The sequence below is a fragment of the Malurus melanocephalus genome, unplaced genomic scaffold (assembly GCF_030028575.1).
Source record: "Malurus melanocephalus ecotype Western Australia unplaced genomic scaffold, MMel_1.1 scaffold_525, whole genome shotgun sequence".
NCBI classification, from domain to species: domain Eukaryota; kingdom Metazoa; phylum Chordata; class Aves; order Passeriformes; family Maluridae; genus Malurus; species Malurus melanocephalus.
In genome coordinates this window covers 429,786-450,950 of record NW_026623757.1, presented here as the reverse complement: position 1 = coordinate 450,950, position 21,165 = coordinate 429,786, and the positions used below count along the sequence as shown (strand labels likewise).

At 44.3% G+C, this 21,165-nt stretch overlaps 1 protein-coding gene across 2 annotated transcripts in view; it reads right to left on the bottom strand.

Annotated features, from left to right (window-relative positions):
- Positions 1-20,080, bottom strand: part of LOC130582815 (fibronectin type-III domain-containing protein 3a-like) — a 37,709-nt gene extending 17,629 nt beyond the window's left edge. The window contains exons 1-5 of one of the 2 annotated variants that reach the window (XM_057381732.1): positions 20,010-20,080; positions 15,313-15,403; positions 4,166-4,301; positions 1,763-1,838; positions 845-921 (exon numbers count right to left, since the gene is read on the bottom strand). In XM_057381732.1, the coding sequence (XP_057237715.1) occupies positions 845-921; positions 1,763-1,838; positions 4,166-4,261 (249 nt within the window). In that variant the 5' untranslated portion in view covers positions 4,262-4,301; positions 15,313-15,403; positions 20,010-20,080. Of the gene's footprint in view, positions 1-844; positions 922-1,762; positions 1,839-4,165; positions 4,302-15,312; positions 15,404-19,725; positions 19,749-20,009 lie in introns of those variants that run through there. The other variant, XM_057381733.1, reaches the window with a different exon arrangement.
- Between the last annotated feature and the right edge of the window lie 1,085 nt (positions 20,081-21,165).

The window sequence follows — 21,165 nt, the reverse complement described above, 5'->3', positions numbered from 1 at the left end:
ATTTCACAGGGATCAGAAATTGTCAGGGGGAATGTTTCCCCAAGGCCTGCAGAGCTGAAGAACAGCAGAAGCCCAAAATRCAGCTGTGTGCAAAAAAGGAACTGCCTGGGGAACCCAAGAACCCAAACCTACTCAGAACACTCCTGATTTTCAACATTACTACAACCTGAGTCCCATTTCCACATTCTGTTTTAATTATTTGCCTTTCAAATACATGAATTTGGAAATAAATCCATCTGGGAACTYTGAGTATCTCTGGTAACAACACGCAGGTCTGACCTGCTGTGGCTGAACAAYACCCAGGAGTGGAAAATCCAGAGGAGTGGAAGAATAAAGCTGGGAGAGCCCTGCTCAGTTCCCTGGCAGGTCACTAGAATCAGTGATTCCATTACTGACACACTCTGCTCCAAAAGTGCTGTTTTGTTGCATTTTCAGGAGATCGAGGCTGGTAAAGAAAGGGGCACTGAAAAYCCAGATAAATCTTTATATTAAACAGAAAATCTGCAGCCAGTTGGGACTGTACACGTGACCCAGCTTCACCCTGCAAACAGGACTGATGAAAAATAAACACGTGGATCCTGTTCATGGAGCTCAGTCAGTCAGTTCAGAGCTGTCCTTGTAACTAAAAGTATCTTTTACTGCTGGGAATAGGATTTAAAAAATCCTGGAAATAGGATCAAGCATCACTCACTAATAGAGGTGAAAGAACCCACAATACAGTGAAATAGCTGTTAAGTACAGTGGAAACAATAGTTTTTTGCACAGCTAAAATCATCAATAAATAATAAAAATACTATCAAAATTCCCCCAAAACCCCACACTGCAAGAAGATAAATAAACGTACCTGAGATACGTAACCGGGAGGCACAAAAATTGGCGGCATGGAACCGTTTGGTGACATCATAGGGACATGTGCTGGACCTGGGGGGGACAAGGGGCCACTTTTTAACAACCAAGGCTTTTCCCACCTGGAGACACCYTTTTTCAAAGGTGGGAGCTCACCCTGGTGCTTGAAACATCAGGAATTGCATCCCATTCTCTGTTTGATCATTGGCTTTATCCCAACCACCACGCTTTGGCCAACAGTGTCTTTTTAATTGCACAAAAATCAGTAKAAATAATTTTAGTTCTTAATCGTGACAGCTAAAAAGTCTGTAGTAATGCAGCAAAACTGATCTAGTAACTTTCAAAAAAATTTAAGTAAGAATACATTATTTTTCATGTTAGGCTCAAGGGAAGTATTCCTGTAAGGGATTTGATGAAAGCAGAATRGACACATTTTATATAATATCATTTAAAATGGTGACAAGTACTCCAAATATGGAAATACTGACAAATTCAACTTGACTTACAGGAGATATTTTGCCCTGACTTGTATTTTCTGTCAGTTATCCAGAAGGTAAAAAGGCATTTCCAGCCAGAGAGTGGAGCAATAATTCCCCCACCTTCCAGCCCAAAGAGGTCCTGGTGACCATTAAAGTTGTTTAGATTATTGTGGATTAATGCCATATAAATCGTGCTAAGATTCTGGGAAGACACTTATTCAAGGATCACTGCAAACCCAGCTTTGGGAAATGAAAATCTGCAGGATGCAGGGAATCCTGGCAGCTTCCCAGTGCTGCCTCATTTGTGCTTGGACACAAACTGAAAAATCTGATTTATTCCAGTGCAGAAAACACATCTGACATCACAGAAACAAACAGTGGAAGTAAACCATTCTAGAACGAAAATATTTGGATTCAGGACTTCAGTTTCCCTTTACCTTGAATACACTGAATGTGTCCATCTTCAGTTGTAATTGTAAATGTTTCACCTGGGTTTACCTGGACAAGAATCACCTTCAAGAAAGAAAAACACAAAAGAGGGGTGGGGAATGGTATTAAATTTTAGAAATTCCCTGGGGGGAACACCCCATCTCTTCAGAGACAAACAACAGAGCTTTGGCAGCCTTGAAATAAAAAAAAAAAAAAAAAGATGAGACACTGATGGGTAAAATGAGAATATTTCTTCATACTTTAACACAAAATCATATTTTTTCTCTGATTACTATCAGAAATGCTTCACCTGATACACATGAAATAAGCTTTTAATTTCAAGTTCCACACTGCATTTACTGAGGCAATGAATGACCTGAGATTCACACTGMATTCCAGGCTTTTTCCACCACCTCTGCCCTGCAGCTCCTGAAATGAAATTTATGCAGATTTCTCACTTCAGAATATAAGTAAACATATGGCTTCAATGCTCATGAATTTATTGGAGTAAAGAGAGAGAAATGCTGTTAATTGCTTAAAGAAAACTGACAATAATGGGCTGGGGATTCACCAGAGCACAAGAAACAGGAAAAAGTTTTGCTGGGGATCCAGGATTCCACAGGCTGGGATTGAACCTCAGGAAAAAGCTCGTTTTTGAGGGCAAAACTCAGAGGCAGGAAAGGGATCCTGTGACAGATTCAGAGCCTCTGAGGGTGGCACATCTTCAGAACAGCTTTCAATTAACTCCAGTTCTCAGCATCAGCTCAGGAAAGCTGAGGAAAGGATCCCAAGCGAGCAGAGCAATCACAGGGCTGCAGCAGTTGGGAGCCTGGAATTCCAGGAATGTCTCAGAGCAATGACTCACTGTAATTAATGAAGCAAACTCAGTCCCAGCCACCTTCCAACAAGGAAAATTTCCAGGAAGTTTGAGCGTTGCTAAGGAGTGGCTCTGAGCCAAGTCAGACACGGGAGAGCTGAGTCCAGGAGCTGACAGAGCTCTGCAGGTGTCCTGAGCACCTCTCCAGGACTGGGGACACCGGCACAGCCAAAGCTCTTTCCAAGCACCAGCCACTGCTCTGCTTTTCTCCCTCACTCACACACTTTTTGGAATCGGAAATCCTTCCAGAAAACTTCCAATTTTTGCTTTCAGTGAAATGAAATGAATGGATTAAACTGGAATTGGCCAAACACACAAGTTTGATTTTTGGAAACAAATCACTATACAATAATTAAGATTTAGCTCATCCCTCTCCTCCACAGCACTTGCAGTGAAGYAATTACAAATCCTCTGCATTAATAAAAATTCTAAGTGAAGACTTCGTTTAAATGATTCTATTTAAACTTCAAAACTGCTCTTCAAATTCATCTCCACAATACAAYTATTTTATTTTCTTTCTTTTAATCTCACCTGATTGCAAAGTCCCCTCTAGGTTCTAACAATGTCRCTGACTGTCACCTCCCTGTCCCACACACACAGCTCTAGGGACAGGGGCCAATTAGATCTATTTGATCTCTTTTCTTCATGAAACCTGAACCACCTGAGTCACCTCCCAGCCGGGTARGGCTGAAATTTCACCTTCTAATGCCAGAACTTCAAAAATGTCTTAGAGACTCCACTTATTTCCAGACACACTCATTGGACTTCCATCTCCAGAGTCTGAGGCAGAAAGGGAAAAATGCTTTTTGTGAAAAAAACACCCATTTTTCCAAATCTACAACTGAAACAACACAGACTTCTCCTTCTTACCYGCACCAATGACAAATTAAAGGATATCTCATTTAAACTTTTCAGCATTTACAGCCTATGAGACCTCAAAGGATGGGAAGAGGTCCCAGCAGCTGCAGTACAAAGCACTCAGCTTCTACTGCCAAACACCAAATTCACTTCACATTTACTGAGAACTRACACAGCTTGGGCTTGAAAATTGTTCTGCTGCCACTTTTACCTGTATTTCTAATCTGCCAGGGACTGCTGAAGGGTTGTGTCCAATAAWGCTCTAAAGTTTCAACGAAATACACTCAGGTTTCAGCACTGCACTGTAATTATTAATGAAGACACTCAAAACCAGGAAGCCAAGGTCTTTCCTTTCATTTTCCTGTAATAGATTTCTTCTGCAATCCCTTGCTAATCTTTATTCATTATTTCATAKGAGTTTCAAAACCTTTATTAACCCTTTAATTTTTCCTTTGATTTCTGGAGTTTGCAGATCCCTTTTAAAGACCTCCTTTCACACCTGTCCATCAGATTAGGGCCGAATGATTTTTTTTCCTCTATTTACACTTCTGCTTAACTCCTGACGTCAGTGCTCAGAACCACATCCTCTCCCAGCTGTGCAAATTGCAGAGCTGCCTTTTTTTGTGGAGCCAGGATCCCAGTTGTTCCCAGTGCTCCCAGTTCAGAGCTCACTTGCCTGCTGGATGCTGTCCCCGTTGACCATGTGAGGTAGAAGTGGCACTTCATTCAGCAGAGGTGTAGCTTCCAGGGGGGGCGGCTGGTCAGCCATCATTTCTTGGGATCACTCATGGACACCTGCTCACCTCAACCACCTGCTCCAAGAAAACACAGGAAAAGGTCAGATCCAGCTCTCCCTCCCTTAAATCATTATCTGTYTGTCTGACAAACTCCCCTTGGGGGTTCCTGCCAACTCAGAATGTTTCAAGCACACCCAAATAGTCCAATATTATTCTGTTTTTCACTTTTACTCCTTTCATGTAAGCAATAAATATCCTTTTCCCACAATTCTCCCCTTTAATTATCAGGAATATTCAGCTTGCTGTGCCTGAGTGCTGAAATTGGTACCTCAACACAGCAATTACACAGCACAGGAATTTACAYTTATACACCAATTTATTCCTAAATTTGCACTTCAAATTCCTAAATTGCTTCCACTCCAAAACCCAAGTTTTAGGCTAAATAACGAAAACCACATTTACATTTTAGTGATGACCAAAAAACCCCCAAACCATGCAACTTCTCCTGTACAGGATCTGACACTGTGAAAACAAAGCTTAAGACAACACAAAACCCCCACTTTGTCCCCAAATCTTTGACTGAGCAYTGTGGAGAAATGTGCGTGGAAAAGTGCTGCAGTCGTGGGCTTCCAGGGAATAATGTGGAATTAGAGCAAGTCAAAATACACAAGATACAAATTAATTATAGCAATTAGAGCAAGCCAAGCTCCACACTCCAAATGGCATGGAATTTTCAGTGTATAGTTAATCCAGCATCCATAAAAAGCACAAGATAACAGGATACAGGAAATGCTGACACTTCCTTCTCCTTTCCCATTASCTCCCATAAACCAGAAGGCAAAATGTGCTTAGGAGGATCCAATTCCTTAAAAATAAAAAGCAAACCACAGAACACCCCCCTAAATCTGCGCATGAACCAAGCCAGGCTGCTTCAAAGTGTCAAAYCCTTCTTCAGTTCTCTACAAGCAGCATGGAAAGGGCAGTGTTTGGGGAAGAAAAAAGATGAAAAGTGATTCATCCTGTATCTGTGGAACTGAATTTCCAGCAGACTAGCAACAGTAGGAGAAATATCATATAATTAATAAAATTTYTTCTGGTTTTAACTAATTTTATACAGAAAAATCTGTAATAAAGCTGAGATTACAAGGATTTTTCCTGTGTTATCAAGACAAGACAAAGGAGCTGGTGGAATTCACTGATAAAAMCCCCATTCCTTCTTTGCAAAAGCATCTCAAAATATGAGATACAATCACACAGCCACAAAATGCAGCACAACAGACTCCTCAAAGCTTCCCAAATCCCAGCTCCTCTCATAAGGAAATGGTTTTCCGGGGCTGCTCCAGCAACAATTTTAAGAAGCCAAACATCACAGCAAGGTGCAAGGGCTGGACAGGACCTCAAAGACCAAATTTGCATCAGGTTTGGCCTAAATACACTTAATAAATACACTGAACTGCCTCAGCAGGGTATTTATTTCCTGAATAAAATAATCTCCTTTTTGTCAGGTTTGGAAYTGCCTCTGCCAAGGACACAAACTTTAACGATTCCACTTTAAAAACCCTGYCTGGAATGGTAAAATTCAGGCAAAGATTTCTTCCTCCACACCTCTTCCTATTTTTGAAGTTGCATCTAAGCCTTAAGAGCCAAAACAAGATTTCACTATACACAGGCAAAATGAAAATTCTTCTTTTTATATATGCATATTAATTTCTTGAATCTCTGAATCTCAAAGAAAACAGAAATTAGTACTTAAAATAAAGGGGAAACCCCTCTACCAAAAGGCAACTCCATCTGTATTCAAATTCAACCACCCCAAATAAGCAGCTGCCGAAAAACATGTTCTGAAACAGGGCCCAAAGGCACCTGCAAAGTTAAATAAAGGTTCAGGGTTTCTCTGCTCATACTCTGCAACTTTAAATAAAGGTTCAGAGTTTCTCTGCTCATCCTCTGCCTGAATTTAATGGTCTCTTTARAACAAATTGTAGAGCTGAGCCCCAACATCCCTGTGGATTTTAGGACCCTTCAACTCCTGTCCAAAGACACACGGAAGGTTTAATTTACATGGATACCTCCACACAGTTTCTGCTTGCTTAATGCTGTAACTTTATTTTTCAGAGGAAGAATTTAGTATTTGGAGTATCAGGAAACAATTGGTTTTAAAAGTTATGATAAACTCCAAAATTAGCCATTTTTATGTCTTAGCAGCAATGACCATATGGTCAGAGAAAACAGAAGCAGTGACAGAAACAAAACCATTTGAAGAGGTTTTGGGGCAGTTTCACCTGGCTCAGAATGTTGGCATTTCCCTGTGCAGCTGGGCTGGCGTGGCTGCAAGTGGCAGAACACTGAGGACAAAGAGGGACATCCTGACAGACTGGGCAAAAACAAGTTATTGTGGTTTTTGAGCATTGCTTCATTCCTTGAAAATACTGATAAGAGCAGTGAAAGACACCCTGTCCTCCAACAAAACACAGACAATGAATGCAGGATTCAACTCCTCCCCATTTTTTAGATGTAAGACCTTTTCCAGGGAAATAAATCCACAGATTCACCTCCCTAAAGTCTCCATTTCACTCAAGGAAGTAGGTGGTATTTGGGTAAATAAAAACAGAATTCCTGAAAAGTTATTACATACTCAGCACAATTTCCTGCAAAACAAAACAAAGACAGGGCTCTATCTTGAAAAGCCATTTCCCAACACCCTCCCACGGCCAGGCTGGAGCAGGGAATCCAGTCCTGGYCCGCCCTCCCTGCAGGGCAACCAGCACAGGGGCAGAGAGGAGATCCCAGGATCCTGAACCCACCTCCATCCACTCTCCCMCAGTCAGGGCATCATGGAATMCCAGGAARGTTTGGGTTGAAGGGACCTTAAATCCCACCCAGTGYCAYTCCCTGGCATGRGCAGGGACACYTTCCACTGTCCCAGGGTGMYCCAAGCCCTGTCCAGCCTGGCCTTGGRCACTTCCAKGGATCCAGGARCAGCCACAGCTTCTCYGGGCACCYGTGCCAGGGCCTYSCCAYCCTCACAGGGATAAATTCCTTCCCAATATCCCACCTAACCCAATRGCAGTGGGAAGCCATTCCCCCTTKTCCTGTCCCTCCATCCCTTGTCCCCAGTCCCTCTCCAGCTCTCTTGGAGCCCCTTTAGGCTCTAGAAGGCTCTCTGAATTCTCCCTGGATCCTTTTCTTCTCCAGGTGAGCATYCCCTGTCTGGTTCCAGAGCAGGGGGGYTCCAGCCCTCGGAGCAGCTCCGTGGCCTTCTCCTGACTCTCTCCAGCAGCTCCATGTCCTTCCTGTGCTGAGACCCTGGGCCTGGAGGCAGCTCTGCASGTGGGGTCTCACTGAATGGGGCAGAGAGGCAGAATTCCCCCTTYCCTCCAGCCCATGCTGGGAACAAGCCCTGGAATCTGGGGTTTCTGGGTGCCAGGGCATGTCCAGCCTCTCCTCTCCTCTATCAACACTCCCAAGTTCCCAAGCCTCACATCATCCCTAAAACTGAACAGTGATTCCAGGCTTCCTTTGAATCCTTGGATTTACCCCAAACCAAGTCTGCAAATCCAGCTGGGTGGGTTGTTCATAGCCCAGAAGGAATCCACAGGGARAACTGCATCAAAAAGCTGCTTGGTCCCTATAGCCACTTTATTCCATCAAATCTCAGGAAGAGCAGCTCAAACTGCTTTTGCCGTGGTCTGCTCTTGGCAGTGAGGGATTTATCATCACCAGGAACTATTCAAGTGATCAGGAGGTAATAAAAAAAGCCAAGGAAAAAAGTACAGTCCTGGGAATTCACAGGCTGCACTGACATTTAAGATGAGCTAATACACTAAATCTTAAATTCTAGACTAAAAATAAGSAAGAAATCCCATCTGGAAGCATTAAAGACTAGGCAAATTTTGTAGTTTATAGGAATAAACTGAAGTTTAGTGACTCATTAAATATGAATCAATAGCAGAATTTGTAGAAGTGTCTCTACAGCTTTGTTACCCTGTCCTGGAGTTTTCTGACTCAGTATGAAATTAAACAGATTAAATTTTAGAAAGGTTACATTTTGCAAGACCACTTCTGGCTTGATTCATTTCTTTATAGTGGTTTCTATTATACACTGGCTAAAGGTCATTCCCAAACCTGGGCTGAACTGAGGGATGAATTCAGCCCACAGAGTCATTAAAAAAAATTTGATTAATCATCTCAGAAACCATCCTGAAGCTGAAAGAAATGATAGTAGGTAACACATTTCTAAGTAAAATTGCTTGASCTTTTGTTTTCAAAGATTATTCAACACACACACATCTAAAAAGCTGAAATATAGCAATTTTTCACAGTAAAACATATTCTAAACTAAATAAACCCAATCCACATTGTAAAAATGGGCCTAGGGAAGCGTTCTGGAGTAATTCAACAGTCTCACATAACACGGTCAGTAACATTCCCATGYTCCAAACAAGGCAACATTTCCACGAACACTCTCCCCCTACAAAGGCTTCTAAGAAAACCAGAAAAGCTCTAGGACAGCCATTCCAGCAAACAATTCCAGTGCACAGCGGCTGGGCCTGACCTCACTTCCTGCCATAGTAAAAGTGCCGAGCTCTGGAAGACTCCAGCACTGGCCTTGCCTTTGCTCCAGCCCAAATTCCTCCCCGGCAGAGCTGCTGGAGCCCGGCCAGCTCCCGAGGAGCCGCTCAGTGTTCATTGATTCCGGCCTCCTATTTCCATGGCAAACAGCTCTTCAGCTCCCTGACGGATGGAGCTGAGTGAAGGGAGCTCGGGAGGGCTGTCTGATATGGGATCATCCCTCCTCAAGTCTGGAAAACATCAGGGATTCACAGGAGACAGTCGGAAACGCTAAAATTGTCTCCAAYGGTTCGGATCCAAAGTGGAATGAGTAATTCCAGGGCACGGGGGCAGCTACAGACAAATGGTTGGAGTTGGGGATCTTAGARGTCTTTTCCAACCTCAATGACTCCATAAACTCCTGGGAAGAACTCYCAGCATTCCTAAGCCTTTTTTAGCCATTTCCAATGTGCAGCTTGGGATGAAGCATCACTTTAGCTCTGTCACTTCCACTTGAATGACACAGGAGAAACAACTCAAAAATCGCCATAGCAATATCTGGAAGAAAGGTTCTGGCCAGAAGAATTTTCTGGGTAAACACATCATTCCTGTTTTATCAAGAGTTGTTGGAGCAGCCACCAGTAATTTACAATTTATAGATGTGTTTCTATTTAGGCACTAACAATGAATTTGCAAGTATTTATTGCAGGGCACGTAAGAACAAAAATGTTGTGTATTTATTAATTTTAATATTTTAAAAATTAAGAAAAATTTAATAAACTGAAAAAATAACTTTTTCATTTGAACTGTATCCTTTGGTCACAGTAACAGAACGTGAAATTATCTATTGAGCAAATGTGTCACAGTATTATGGATTTAGCAAGTTTCAAAATTCCTGTTGTCTCACATTAAAGTAGTTTTCTATTGTATTAAAAATCTCTCTCCAGAAAGATCTCACAGACTAAATGGGAGGAACACTGCAGACAGGAATGGATCAACTTCATTCYACTGTCCAGAGCAGAAAACAAACAGATTTCATAAACAGTGAAAAATAAATTTATAATCCCAGACAGAARCTGTCCCAAAGGTTGGATTTTCATTACAGTAAGTGCTGGATTTAAGATGAGAAAGTTCCTAYTCCAAGGAGCTTATTACTTAAATGGAGACTTCAATTTTTAAATACAGCATGCCTGAGTTAGAAAGAACAATGTGTCCAGGAAGGAGAGCCTGAAATTCAGCAGACACTTCCTGATTTCCAGGTTCAGTGCCTTATGCAACCTGCCAGCCTCATCCCAAGTTTTCATTTACTGCAGGAAGTAAACCTGAGTAAACCTCTAATATTGCTTTTTACTAAAAGCAGTATTGTAAAACACCTAAACATTTAATTAAACCTTTTTATACTGATAAAATAATTAGTATTAAAAATATTATATAATATATAAAAGTACAGCAAATGTATTTTCTCTAAATGGGGGAAAAAAAAACATGTTCTCTGATAAAGAATGTTATTTGTTRCTGCCATGCCTTAAAACCTGGATCTCCTGCAAGCTGAGGCTCTGAGTATTTCACACACTCCACTCTGTCAGTTCCATTTTCCATCACTCAGCTCCAAAGGCTGTTAAAAAGAACAACCACAGAGCCAACCCAAAGCCACCCCCAACCTCAGGCTACGGAATAACCTTGTCAGAAAGATCCAACCTTAATTAAGGCTCCTAAAAAACCCAGATATGCCCCACGCAATTCTGCAGCAGGAAAAAACTGGAGAAAAAAGACCCGAGCTGCCCTCTCCCACCCAAGTTTTTCCAATAAACAGCATTAACAAGGTGTTGAAGGTACCATCCTGATCCTAAAATAGTTTTTGCCCCAGGACCACACGCGAGACCTGCTGGGTGCACTGGGTTTACTCTGAGCAAGATTAAGGCAAGGAGAGATTGAACAGAAGCTCAGTCACAGCCTGAGCTCTGGAGGGACCACCCCCACTCCATAAGTCATCTGTTCCCCGCTAAATCCATGTTTTGATTTAAATCCTGGAAATCATTTGTAACGACCCCTGAGGGAATTAGGCCACAGCACCTTGTGGGAAGTCTGGCTTCTAGCCAGGAGGGCAACAGAGCCTTGAGCCTGAAAATGTTCCTCATGGTTTACCCAAAAAAAGGGCCCCAATATTCTGAATATTGACAGAACTCACCTGAAAATATTCCTCATGATTTACCCAAAAAAAAGGGGCTCAAATATTCTGAATATTGACAGAGCCTGACCCAGGGATTGCTTTGACCCAGGTAAGGCTTGAGACCCCAGGAAAACAACCAAAAAAAAACCAACCTCAACAGATTCCCACCCCAATTCCACACACACACAGGACAAGGTTTCCACACTCTGCTCCAAGTGTTTGCTTTTAGCACCTACCAGATTACAGAGGGGTTTTTAATTAAGCATTAATGCTCATCTCTCAGTCCACTGCAAGACATCAATGCTCCTAAAATTCTCCCAGGAGGAGGATTAAGACTGGKATGGAAGCTCTCATTCCCCAGACACCAAAATCCCTAAAACCCACCCAGAAACAGCAGATCCAAGACACCAAGGCCAGAGGAGCTCGAGGGATCCGATCAATTTTCATCCTCCCTCATCCCTCAGGATCAGGTTCCTGAGGGACTGTGCCAGGAAAGCCATCACACAATTGTCCCCTGCACCCTCTCACAGCACCTCCCCGGCACTTCAGGATTGTTTTCCAGCCTGAAACTCCATCCCTCAGGATTCCAGGGGACAGACAGGCCAGTGCCCACCCTCCAGGCATGTTTTTCCAGGGGCTGCAAAACTTCCTCCTGCTCTTCCCAAGGAAAAATTCCATTGGGAYGAGCTGGGAGCTGGGCAGAAAAGCTCTGTCAGTGCCCAGAGTGCATCAGATTCAATTTGAGCTTTWATTTAATACTATGCTCCCATTAAGGTCATGTCTGCCCTCAGAATTATTCATTTAGGAGGCCTGTAAAGTTGGCAATAACAATTTCTATAATGCAAACATGACATAACTTTCAGATAAATATTTTCCTTYGTTGTTTTAGTTCTTTTATGGCTTTTCTCCCATTGCCAGAAAAGCAGAGTTGAATACTGAGCACTTGGTGTGCTGCTTCCTAAGTGACCAGTCCCATAAAGCAAAACCCAGGAGTTCCTGAAAGGTCCTATTCCCAYCCTAATCCCAATCCTGCTTCCACAAATATTCCAGAGAACTGAGCACCCCAAAGGACTGAGCCATTAAAATGCTCCATTCTTATTTCAACTTAAAAAAATACAGGGATTAAGGAAATTTTTAGCTTCAAAAATGCCCTTATAAAGAAAAAAGAGAGAAAAAAAAGGGAATTAAATGGAAAACCACCTTTTTTACTGTTACGAAGATGTTGTTCTGGAATGAGGCAAGTTGTTCATTTTAATACCCTAAAGCTACACAAAGCAAAAAAATTTGCAAAAAAATATGAAAAAGCCTTTATTAAATGTATTTMTTCTAAATATGATTTTCCAAGTGTRAAACTCTGAATTTAAAACMACATTATTCTGGGKTTTTTAGGCCTTAAAGAAAACCAGTTTATTTACATATTAACCATATACTATGGAAATTATATATTCAATTGGTTCTCCAAATAATTTGGAAGCTATGGTAGGAACAAACACCATAGTCCATAGAAAAGCAATCCCAAAAAAACTTCTGCCCAGAGGCACAAGACAGAGCACAAGCCCTTGTGTGTGCCTGGAATTCTCTCTTGGACCTGAACTGGTCAGCAAAAAGGCAGCTGGAATTCACACCTGGAAGTAACACAGACCTGGGCAGATGGAACAAAGCGTTTCCAAGTGTGCCAAGGTTTGCCAGCTGGGAACTGCAAGTTCCTGCAGGGAGCTGCACCCGYTCCCAAGGCTCTGAAATTCAGAAGAAAGATCTGCATAACTGAGCACAACCATTCCCCATGGGACAAATCTGTCTTGAMGTGGAAAGCAAAATTGAAGCCATTTTATGGTATTTTTTTCCATGAAAATAATAAAGTTCTGCCCATTTACCAACTTCCTTCAATTTCAAGGCAAAAGTTGTGTTTCAGAACCTGGAACCAACCCAAAGGAAGGGCTGCTGTATGTGCAGACACGTTCACTTCAACACGAACACATCATTCCACACAGCACCTTGTTCATCACAGTCCCTCCCCTCCAGCCAGCAACACCCAGTTCACAGCAAGGAATAAMTCTCAAGTATTTTTAAAAGCTTTTTTTAGGATCTTCAAGTGAGGACCATGAAAAGTGGGAAATTTAAGTGCACCCTAAGCTGCTCTGCTTTGTCCTATGCCAAACTTGGATGAAACCTCCTGGGATTGTACCAGGAAAACACTAAAACTGAGCCCTTTTTAGTGCCACAGATGGGTGATACTTTCATAAATTTAGGGAGCATTACGGGATGCCATACACACACACAGCTGGTATGAGAYAGAGGTGATCCAACAGCTCTTTTCCAAATGCTTGCATTCCATATCTCCAACAATTTATTTACTTTAAACTCRACTCAGGGAGGGCAATCATGCAGATTATTAAAACCAACAGCAACCAGGCCATTTCCAGGAAAGGCTCCCCACCATGAGACAGCTCAGAGCAGTCAGCTGCTGTCTAATCCAACAAAACAGAAGGAAAATCAGGACTTCACAGGAGGAAAACAWGCAGGAGTTTGCTCCYMGGTTTCTGCAGGCTCTAARGAAGMAAAGGCTGATTTTCCACCAGCTCTGATCTACAAATCACCAGAATGTTGGATGCAGCACAAACAGGCCTCTCTCATTTAACAACCCTCTTAAACCAGAACTTCAAAACCAAGCAGAAAAACTAAGGGAAAGCAAAGGATTGCCTCAAATTGAAGCGGATTATGCAAACTCTGAGCAAGGAAGAATTATTTTGATAGAGCAACCGAAGACTTTTCCTTGCACAACACCAGAGGTTGGGGCTGTAACACTTTAGCTGAGCACTGGGTCAAATTAGGCTGGTTAGAACAGGTTATACTTAAACCCAGGGCTAAAACACACCAATAAATGACTGTAATTACCACAGCTGAGCAGTCTCGTGGCATCAGACCATGTGCATTTTTTTTAGTTCGTGGAAAAGGCAAGGGGAAAATGCAAGTGTGAGATCATCCCCATGAGGTTGGAGCAGCAACACTTCCCTCAGTCTGCGTGACTGGCCAGGACCAGCACAGAGCCACTGCAATAGCTCAGCTGATGGGTGGCAACACACTGATATCATTTRCTTCTGTAAATATTTATTTGCAAATTGATGAACCTACTGGAAGTTTGGGGATTTAAACACATTTTTATGTAACTGCCTAAGTAGAAATTATCAGTTTTGAAAAACCTAAGGATGACAGTTTATGTAAGTTTTTATCGTTTATATTTTACGAAATCCAGGCATTAAAAAGCAAAGTGATGGTTTACAGTACACCAAAATGCTGTTTACATAGTATCTTCCAAACCTGAATCGTTCCTYTAAATAATTCTCACCCCTGACACTGAAGTGGACAAAAATACACACCTGGGTGACCAGATTAAAGCTCTTGTTGGAAGAGCAGAATCTGCTCAAAACCAACATGAAAATCTTGCAAGTCTTTCAGGAGCACTAAAACTCCCAGGCAAACATTAAACTCTGCTTTTACTCCTTCAAGCAACCGGAGATGACAAACMCAAGTGACACATCAGTGGTCACTTTAATGCCTCACTTAGCACAACRGAAAGCAACTGATTTCCATGGAAGAGATGTGAATGCTGAGGTTATTTAATAAAGGGCATGGAACAGCAGATAAAGAAACCTCATCTGAATTTATAAACCTGGATTTAACCTGGTTAAATTACTTTCTTTCCAAAGCACCTGCACAGCTCCAGGGAATCCAGCGTGATTGTCACTTTTTTCTTTACATCTGGTATGAAATCCAACTGYTCCTGTCTTGCTTTCCAACATTCCTCCTCAGGTTTTCGACAGATTCCTTTCTATTTTCCAGCAGATCAGTTCTATGACCTGACCAATTCCATGAGAAGGAACTCAAGTCCAYGATTCCAACTAAAACTAAAGGATCTGAGCAAGGCACTACCAGAATGCTGTCACCCACTCCAGCTGTTCTCTACACAGGAAATGCATTTGGCTGAAAACAAAATTTACTTTCTTTATCCAAAGCCAATTATGCAATTCTTTASAAGAGAAAACTTCCAGCTAAGTGGGTGAAGGGAGAAGAAAGARTAAGAAATGTGAAAACAGAGATAAGGCTGCCACCTTACAAAATCAATAATGTTCCYGTAGAACCTAAAACTCTTCTTACGTCAAGAACTCCACCAGTTTTTCCTTCCCTAATTAATTTTTTCCATTTGATAAGAAGTCATCCAGAAATTTCTTCCAGAAAAAAAAAAAGGGTCCTAAGTTTAGAAGTCTGTCAAATATATTCATTTCAACTTGAAGTGTTACTTAGAGACTTGATGAACTAATAAACACTTTGTAAAATCTGGGAGAATCCTAAATTCTGTGTAATTACCTTTGTCACTCTCCTGACTTGGGATTCCTCCTGGTGAGTGTTCCAGTGCCTGCTGCAGAGTGAGCAATGTGTACTGTCCTCAGGCTTCTTTCTGCGTACAAAAAAAAAAAACATTTTCATGTTAGCACCTCGGTAAACATGAAATCTGAAGGAAAACAAAAGGCAGGGAACACCAGAGATCCAYTGAAAGACAAGGAGCCAGAAGGGGACAAGTAGTTCTGGGGAGTTCTTTGGATGTAACTGTATTTAGTTATCTACTTKATTTATCTGTGCTACACGGCAATAAAGAGAAAAATTAGGTTCCAAACATACTCAAATTTCAACTGTCGTGCACATATTTAWCCCCTGATAAGGGACATAAAAAGACACAAATTTTACATAAAGCTGGAAGTACAATCTCAGTTGCTGTTAATAGGTAGCAGAGTTTTATTCTAGAAACTGCTCCACTTAAGATGCTCCAGTAGAAGGAAATGAACAGCTCCAGGAGCTGCTGAAGCCACTCAWGATGTTGTATTTAATAATGTAAGAATTACCATCTTTCTCAGGCTGCATCCAGCGCCACAAAAAAAAAAAAATTGCACACTGAGCCCTGTTTTGGCTCTTCACACATAACAAGTTTTTGCAGCTATCAGTTAATCCCCAATATAATTTTTCACAGAGCTATTATGGCTGGRACAGATCTCCAGGATCACCAAATCCAAGCTGTATCAGATCCCCACCTTGTCACCAGCCCAGAGCATTGAGTGCCACGTCCAGGCATTCCTTGGACACCTCCAGGGATGGGGACTCCAAACCYCCCTGGGCARCCCCTGCCAATGCCTGACCACCCTTTCCATGGAGAAATTCCCATGGAATCTCTAAAGATAAGGCCCAGGCAGGTGCAGTGAATTCTGGACAATCCAAGAAATCTCAATCCTGGTGGCTCCTGAGGCTGCCTGGAGAAGCTCCCACACAGCAACCCATTGTCATTGTCACCAAAAAGGTGACACTGTCTTCAAGTCACTCTGATGACATCACTTGAAGATGCTTCTCAAGTCACAACCTAACAAATGTTCCTCCTGAACTACTTTAAACGAGACACCGGAAAAACATCGAATATAAAGCATCAGGCCCCAGAGTGAATCTTGGGCAAAAGGAGGCATTTTCCACATCAATCAAGATCCTGGGAACAAGGGGAGATTTACATTAGGATTGAAAGGGCCGAAGGGCYGGGAGCCAGTGGTCTGTCTGTGCTGGTCAATACACAGAAAGGATTGTGTTAGCACCACTGAAAGAATAAATTATCGCTGCTTTTACAATAAGCTCTTCAAGAATGCAATAAAGAGTTCAGTGTGTGCTCCTCACTCAGGAATCCAAAACTTTTCAGTGAAGGTCTGGCTTGCAGCAAAGATAACAGCTGAAAACCAACCATCTTGACCTTGGGAAGCTTCATGACAACGTGCTAAAAACAGGTGAAAAAATGCACAGGTTCCTGCTCCCACATCCCCCCAGCCTTGAGTCCAGAGCTTTGAGCAAGACCAAGTTTAAATACTGAGAGTTCAGACCTTGTGCTTTCAGACAGACCAAAATTAGAAGTGAAAAATGTATTTTTTTCCCTCAAGCCTCTTGCCTGTTGTAGGATTACTAATATTGGGGTTTTCTCATCTGCTTTCAGAGATAATTTTAAAGTTCTTCTCCAATTCAATGAAATCATTACAGGAAATTAAGAAAATASGGAACTAGGGAAGGAATTCTTAGAAGATTTCATACCAGCTCCTGACTTTGATGCACAATATTGGAAGAATGTCTTCCCAGTCACATATTTTCTTTTAAATCTGACCAGTTTCCCAACAGTGGAAATAGTAAGTCACCAAATAAAAATGCCACTCTTTCAAGCTTAAAAGATGTATTTTAATTTGCATGAAATTCACCCAAGGCCAGGCAGAATGGGAGAAGAATGCTGGAATTTTTCTTACTTGCACAGTCCGTATGAAATCTTGGGTTTTTTTAAGGACTCAACAAACCTTTCCTAAAAATAACCATAAAAGATGACAATTGTTGGCAGAGGTGGGACAAGCCCCACAGTTAATGCCAATGCCAACCCCCAAAACCACCAAGCATAAGGCCATGAAAAGAGTTCTATAGAACATTTATATCCAGATTTGGTGTCAGAGCAACATCAAAGAGATGCAGTTTGTGATCAAGGTTTGTGGCAGGAAATGGACTTGTGTAGACAAAGTTATCTTTATTCTCGCTAAAGGTGAATCCACCAGGAGTTATTGTTTTAAACCATTCTAACATCCAATTCCTCAAAACCACTGGAGGAAAATGAACTACCAAACCACCACCAAAAACCAACTGTCCCAYGAGAAGAGCAGAGAGAGTTGGTATTTGTGCACATCCCCAGCCCAAGGAGCTGAAATTATTCCACTGCACTGTCAAAGTGCTGCTTCATTCCAGCTAAAGGCAAGTTTTCCAAAAACTTGCTGCAACAATCCAGAGCTACAGCTGACTGAATAACTTGTAAGAGCTTGCTCCAGGAGGTGTGTGAGACATCAGTACCAGCCCTGTTTATCCACAGACGGCTCCATGAAGGATCCCAAAATGAGATTTGGGATCCAGCAAAGTAGTTCAGCTCTACAGAAAATGAGATTTATTTGATCCTAGCTGAGAACAAATGAATCCCAGACAACAACAGCACTCCAAAACTTTCCAAGATTTGGAAACAGGAAGGTAGAAAGCCGTAAAAGAGAGGAGAGTGTAATAGCTGGCTGCTTTTCAACAACCATGATCACACACTGAGTCCTGAGAAAGTCAACATCTTTCCCATTTTACCACCTTATCCTTTTTCACAAATTACATAAACCAAGGGAAGGAATGCAACTGTGGGAAGCAACTCGGGCTTTGCTTCTTACTCACAGAGATACTGAACCAAACACAAAGGACTTTCTTCTATACTGGATCTTAACTCCAAGGTCAATTTATTGGCTTAAAATACAGAGAGGATGCTTCCCTGGTTCAAATGCTAATCTGAGGCTCAGGAAATCTAGATTCAATTCCCTGCCTCACCACATACTTCCTGTGTGACCTTGGGCCATAAATATTCGGTGCCTCAGTCTTTCCATCTGTGACTGAGATAGTATTTCCCCATTGAAATGAGTGTTGTAAAGATAAATACATTAGGAAAACATCAGGAATCACAGGCCACAGMCATACGTGGAGCAGGCTATTGGGGAACTTATCTGTGTGTCAATATTCCCAATCATGCAGCAGGGAAAGCAAGGAAGGGCTGCCAATGTGAAAAAATTTAACTACCACAGGACAGAGAAGACATAAAGTATCAGCAGAAGGGACAGAAACTGAAACTTCAATTATTAATTACAGMAAATTTCCATCATTCCAATCAAGTTTTAAACAGAGACAAAACTCAGAAACCAGCTGGGCGAGCTGCTGAAGGGACCAAATACACCTGCCAGCAATGCATTATTGCTGTTTTCAGGGATTAGCACACAAAACACCTGAATTTGAGGTGCCAGAGAGGCTGCTGAATATGGGGGCAAAGAATCCCTGGAGACTGTCCCCGAAGGGAAGCACCCGCTGCTGAAGTCCCCAGCCCTTTGCAAGAGGCATAAATCGGAGCGGGCAGAAAGTGGCCCCAATGGGGAACCCACTGCTGCTGCTCCAGGGCGGGGGGGGACACAGCGGGAAGGGGGAGGACAAGAGATGGTCAGCAGCCAGGCAGGGGCTGACAGGAGTGACCTCCCCCTGCCCCGAGCCCAGGAGGAGCCGGGGGAGGTGTCTGGGACCGGAGCTGCGGAGCAGCCAAGGGGAACAACTACAAGGCTACGTGGCATTCGCAGGCAGCGGCTGCCGGGGAGGGAGCACGGGGGGGCGGCCAGGGGGGACCTGGGGGGGACGACTGCACATCGCAGCCCCTCCTGCCCAAAGGAACAGCAGGGTAAAGAGAGAAAAGGGGAAAAAACAGACAGAGAATCTGTGCGCTGGGGAGCGGAGCGGGCTGGCATTAACCCCATCCGGGCGGGCTCAGTCAGGAGCTCCCGTCCGGCCCGGCCCGGCTACCCCCAGTATCGGGGATCCCGTTAGGAGCTGCTCCCCTTAACCCTGTACCCCGAACCCGCCGGGTCTCCCGGGGGATCCCCGCGCCCCACAGCGCAGCGCACCCGGACAGAGCCCGGCCCTCTGTCCCGGACACCCTCATCCCTGCCCGCCCCGCACCCCGGRCACCCCATGCTCCTCGGGCACTCCAACCACCCTGAGCACCCCATTCCATCCCGAGCACCCCATCCCACCTCATCCYCAGTGCCCCATCCCACCAGCAGCACCCCATCCCATCCCGCTCACCCCATCCTCCCCRCGGTACCCCATCCCACCCCGTGTCCCGGGACATCGGCTCGCCTCAGATCCTGCCCCCACCTGCCCCGTGCGCCACGTCCATCCCCCAAAGTGCCTCACAGCCTGGGCTGCCCCCCGCCTCGGAACACCCTTCCCGTCCCCAGGGTCCCCCTGTCCCTCCAGCCGCCCCCGCCCGGCTCCGCGCCGCCTCCCGCCCTCCGCTCCGCGGGGCTCCGCTCCCGGCACTGCCCACCGCGCCCCGCCTGGGCACCGCCGCTCTCCGCCGCTCCGGGGTGCAGGGGGGCCCGGGGAAAGAGCCCCGTGGAGCGGCCCCCGGCGCTGCTTTCGCTCCCCYCGGCACTGACCGTGTGTCCCGCGGGCTCCGCCGCCTCAGCGCCCGCCGCCCGCCCGCGCCGCCATCATGGAATGCGCGCACCGCGCCTGCGCCAACGCCGGCCGGGGGCGGGCGGGCGCGCCAACCACAGCCCGCGTGGATCTGCGGCTCACGGACACTCGCGCCCGCCGAAAGCTGCGCGGGGGGGCGGCCGGACGGACCGGGGGTGGTGGCACCTGGGGGCGGGTGACATGTCTGGACATTGTCTGTCCCTCCCGGACAGTGGCCGTCACCCACGGACACTGTTTGTCACCCCCGGGCACTGTTTATCACCCCCCGGTCATCCCTGTGTCACCGAACAGTGTCCCGGCCCCCTCGGGGGTCTCCAGTCTCCATCCCTCCCCGTGCCAGGACCGGGATGAGCAGTGGGTTTCTCATTTCGTACATTTCACCGTCACAATTTGGGGGTCACAGCGCGTGCCTGACCCTAAAACTGCGTCCTGACACCAAAATCATTAATGGTTACAACAAGAAAGCGAGGGGATGATCCCAACTGAGGGGGCAAAGAGAAGAGCAAGGAGAGGTTTTATCCCTGGATGTCCTCATGTGGTGCCAGGGGAGGTTTAATTGGATATTATGGAAAATTTCTTYWTGGRGAGRRYTGTCAAGCACTGGCACAGCTGTGCAAAGCACCCATCCCACCTCAAAGACCCCATCCTGGTGGGGTTTAAGACCCTGGGGTTGTGGCACTTGGGGACACRGGTTAGTGGTGGTGGCCTTGGCAGTGCTGGGGTTGCACTCGATGTTCTTGGGAGTCTTTTCCAACCTGAATATTCCTGTTTTTCCATGATTCTGTGTATCCTGACAGGCAGCTCCATTCCCATGTCCAGCCTCGGAGCATCCCAAGCCCTGCTTCAAATAGGATCAAGGGCAGGGGCTGAAAAAAACCCTCCTGGCCTTCAGAGCCCTTCTGGCACATCCATTTTTTTTCCCCTGRCAATTAATGTCCCAATAAATTTGAAACTCTTCACCTTATTTCCACCAGGCAGTTTACACMAATATATTTCCATTAATGTGTTTTTTAAAATGTGCCTCGAACTTGCTTAAAGCAGCAATTTCAGGGCTGTTTTGTGCAGAATTTGGCTCTGTGTGGATGTAAAATAAATGTGACAGCTGTGCTTTTATAC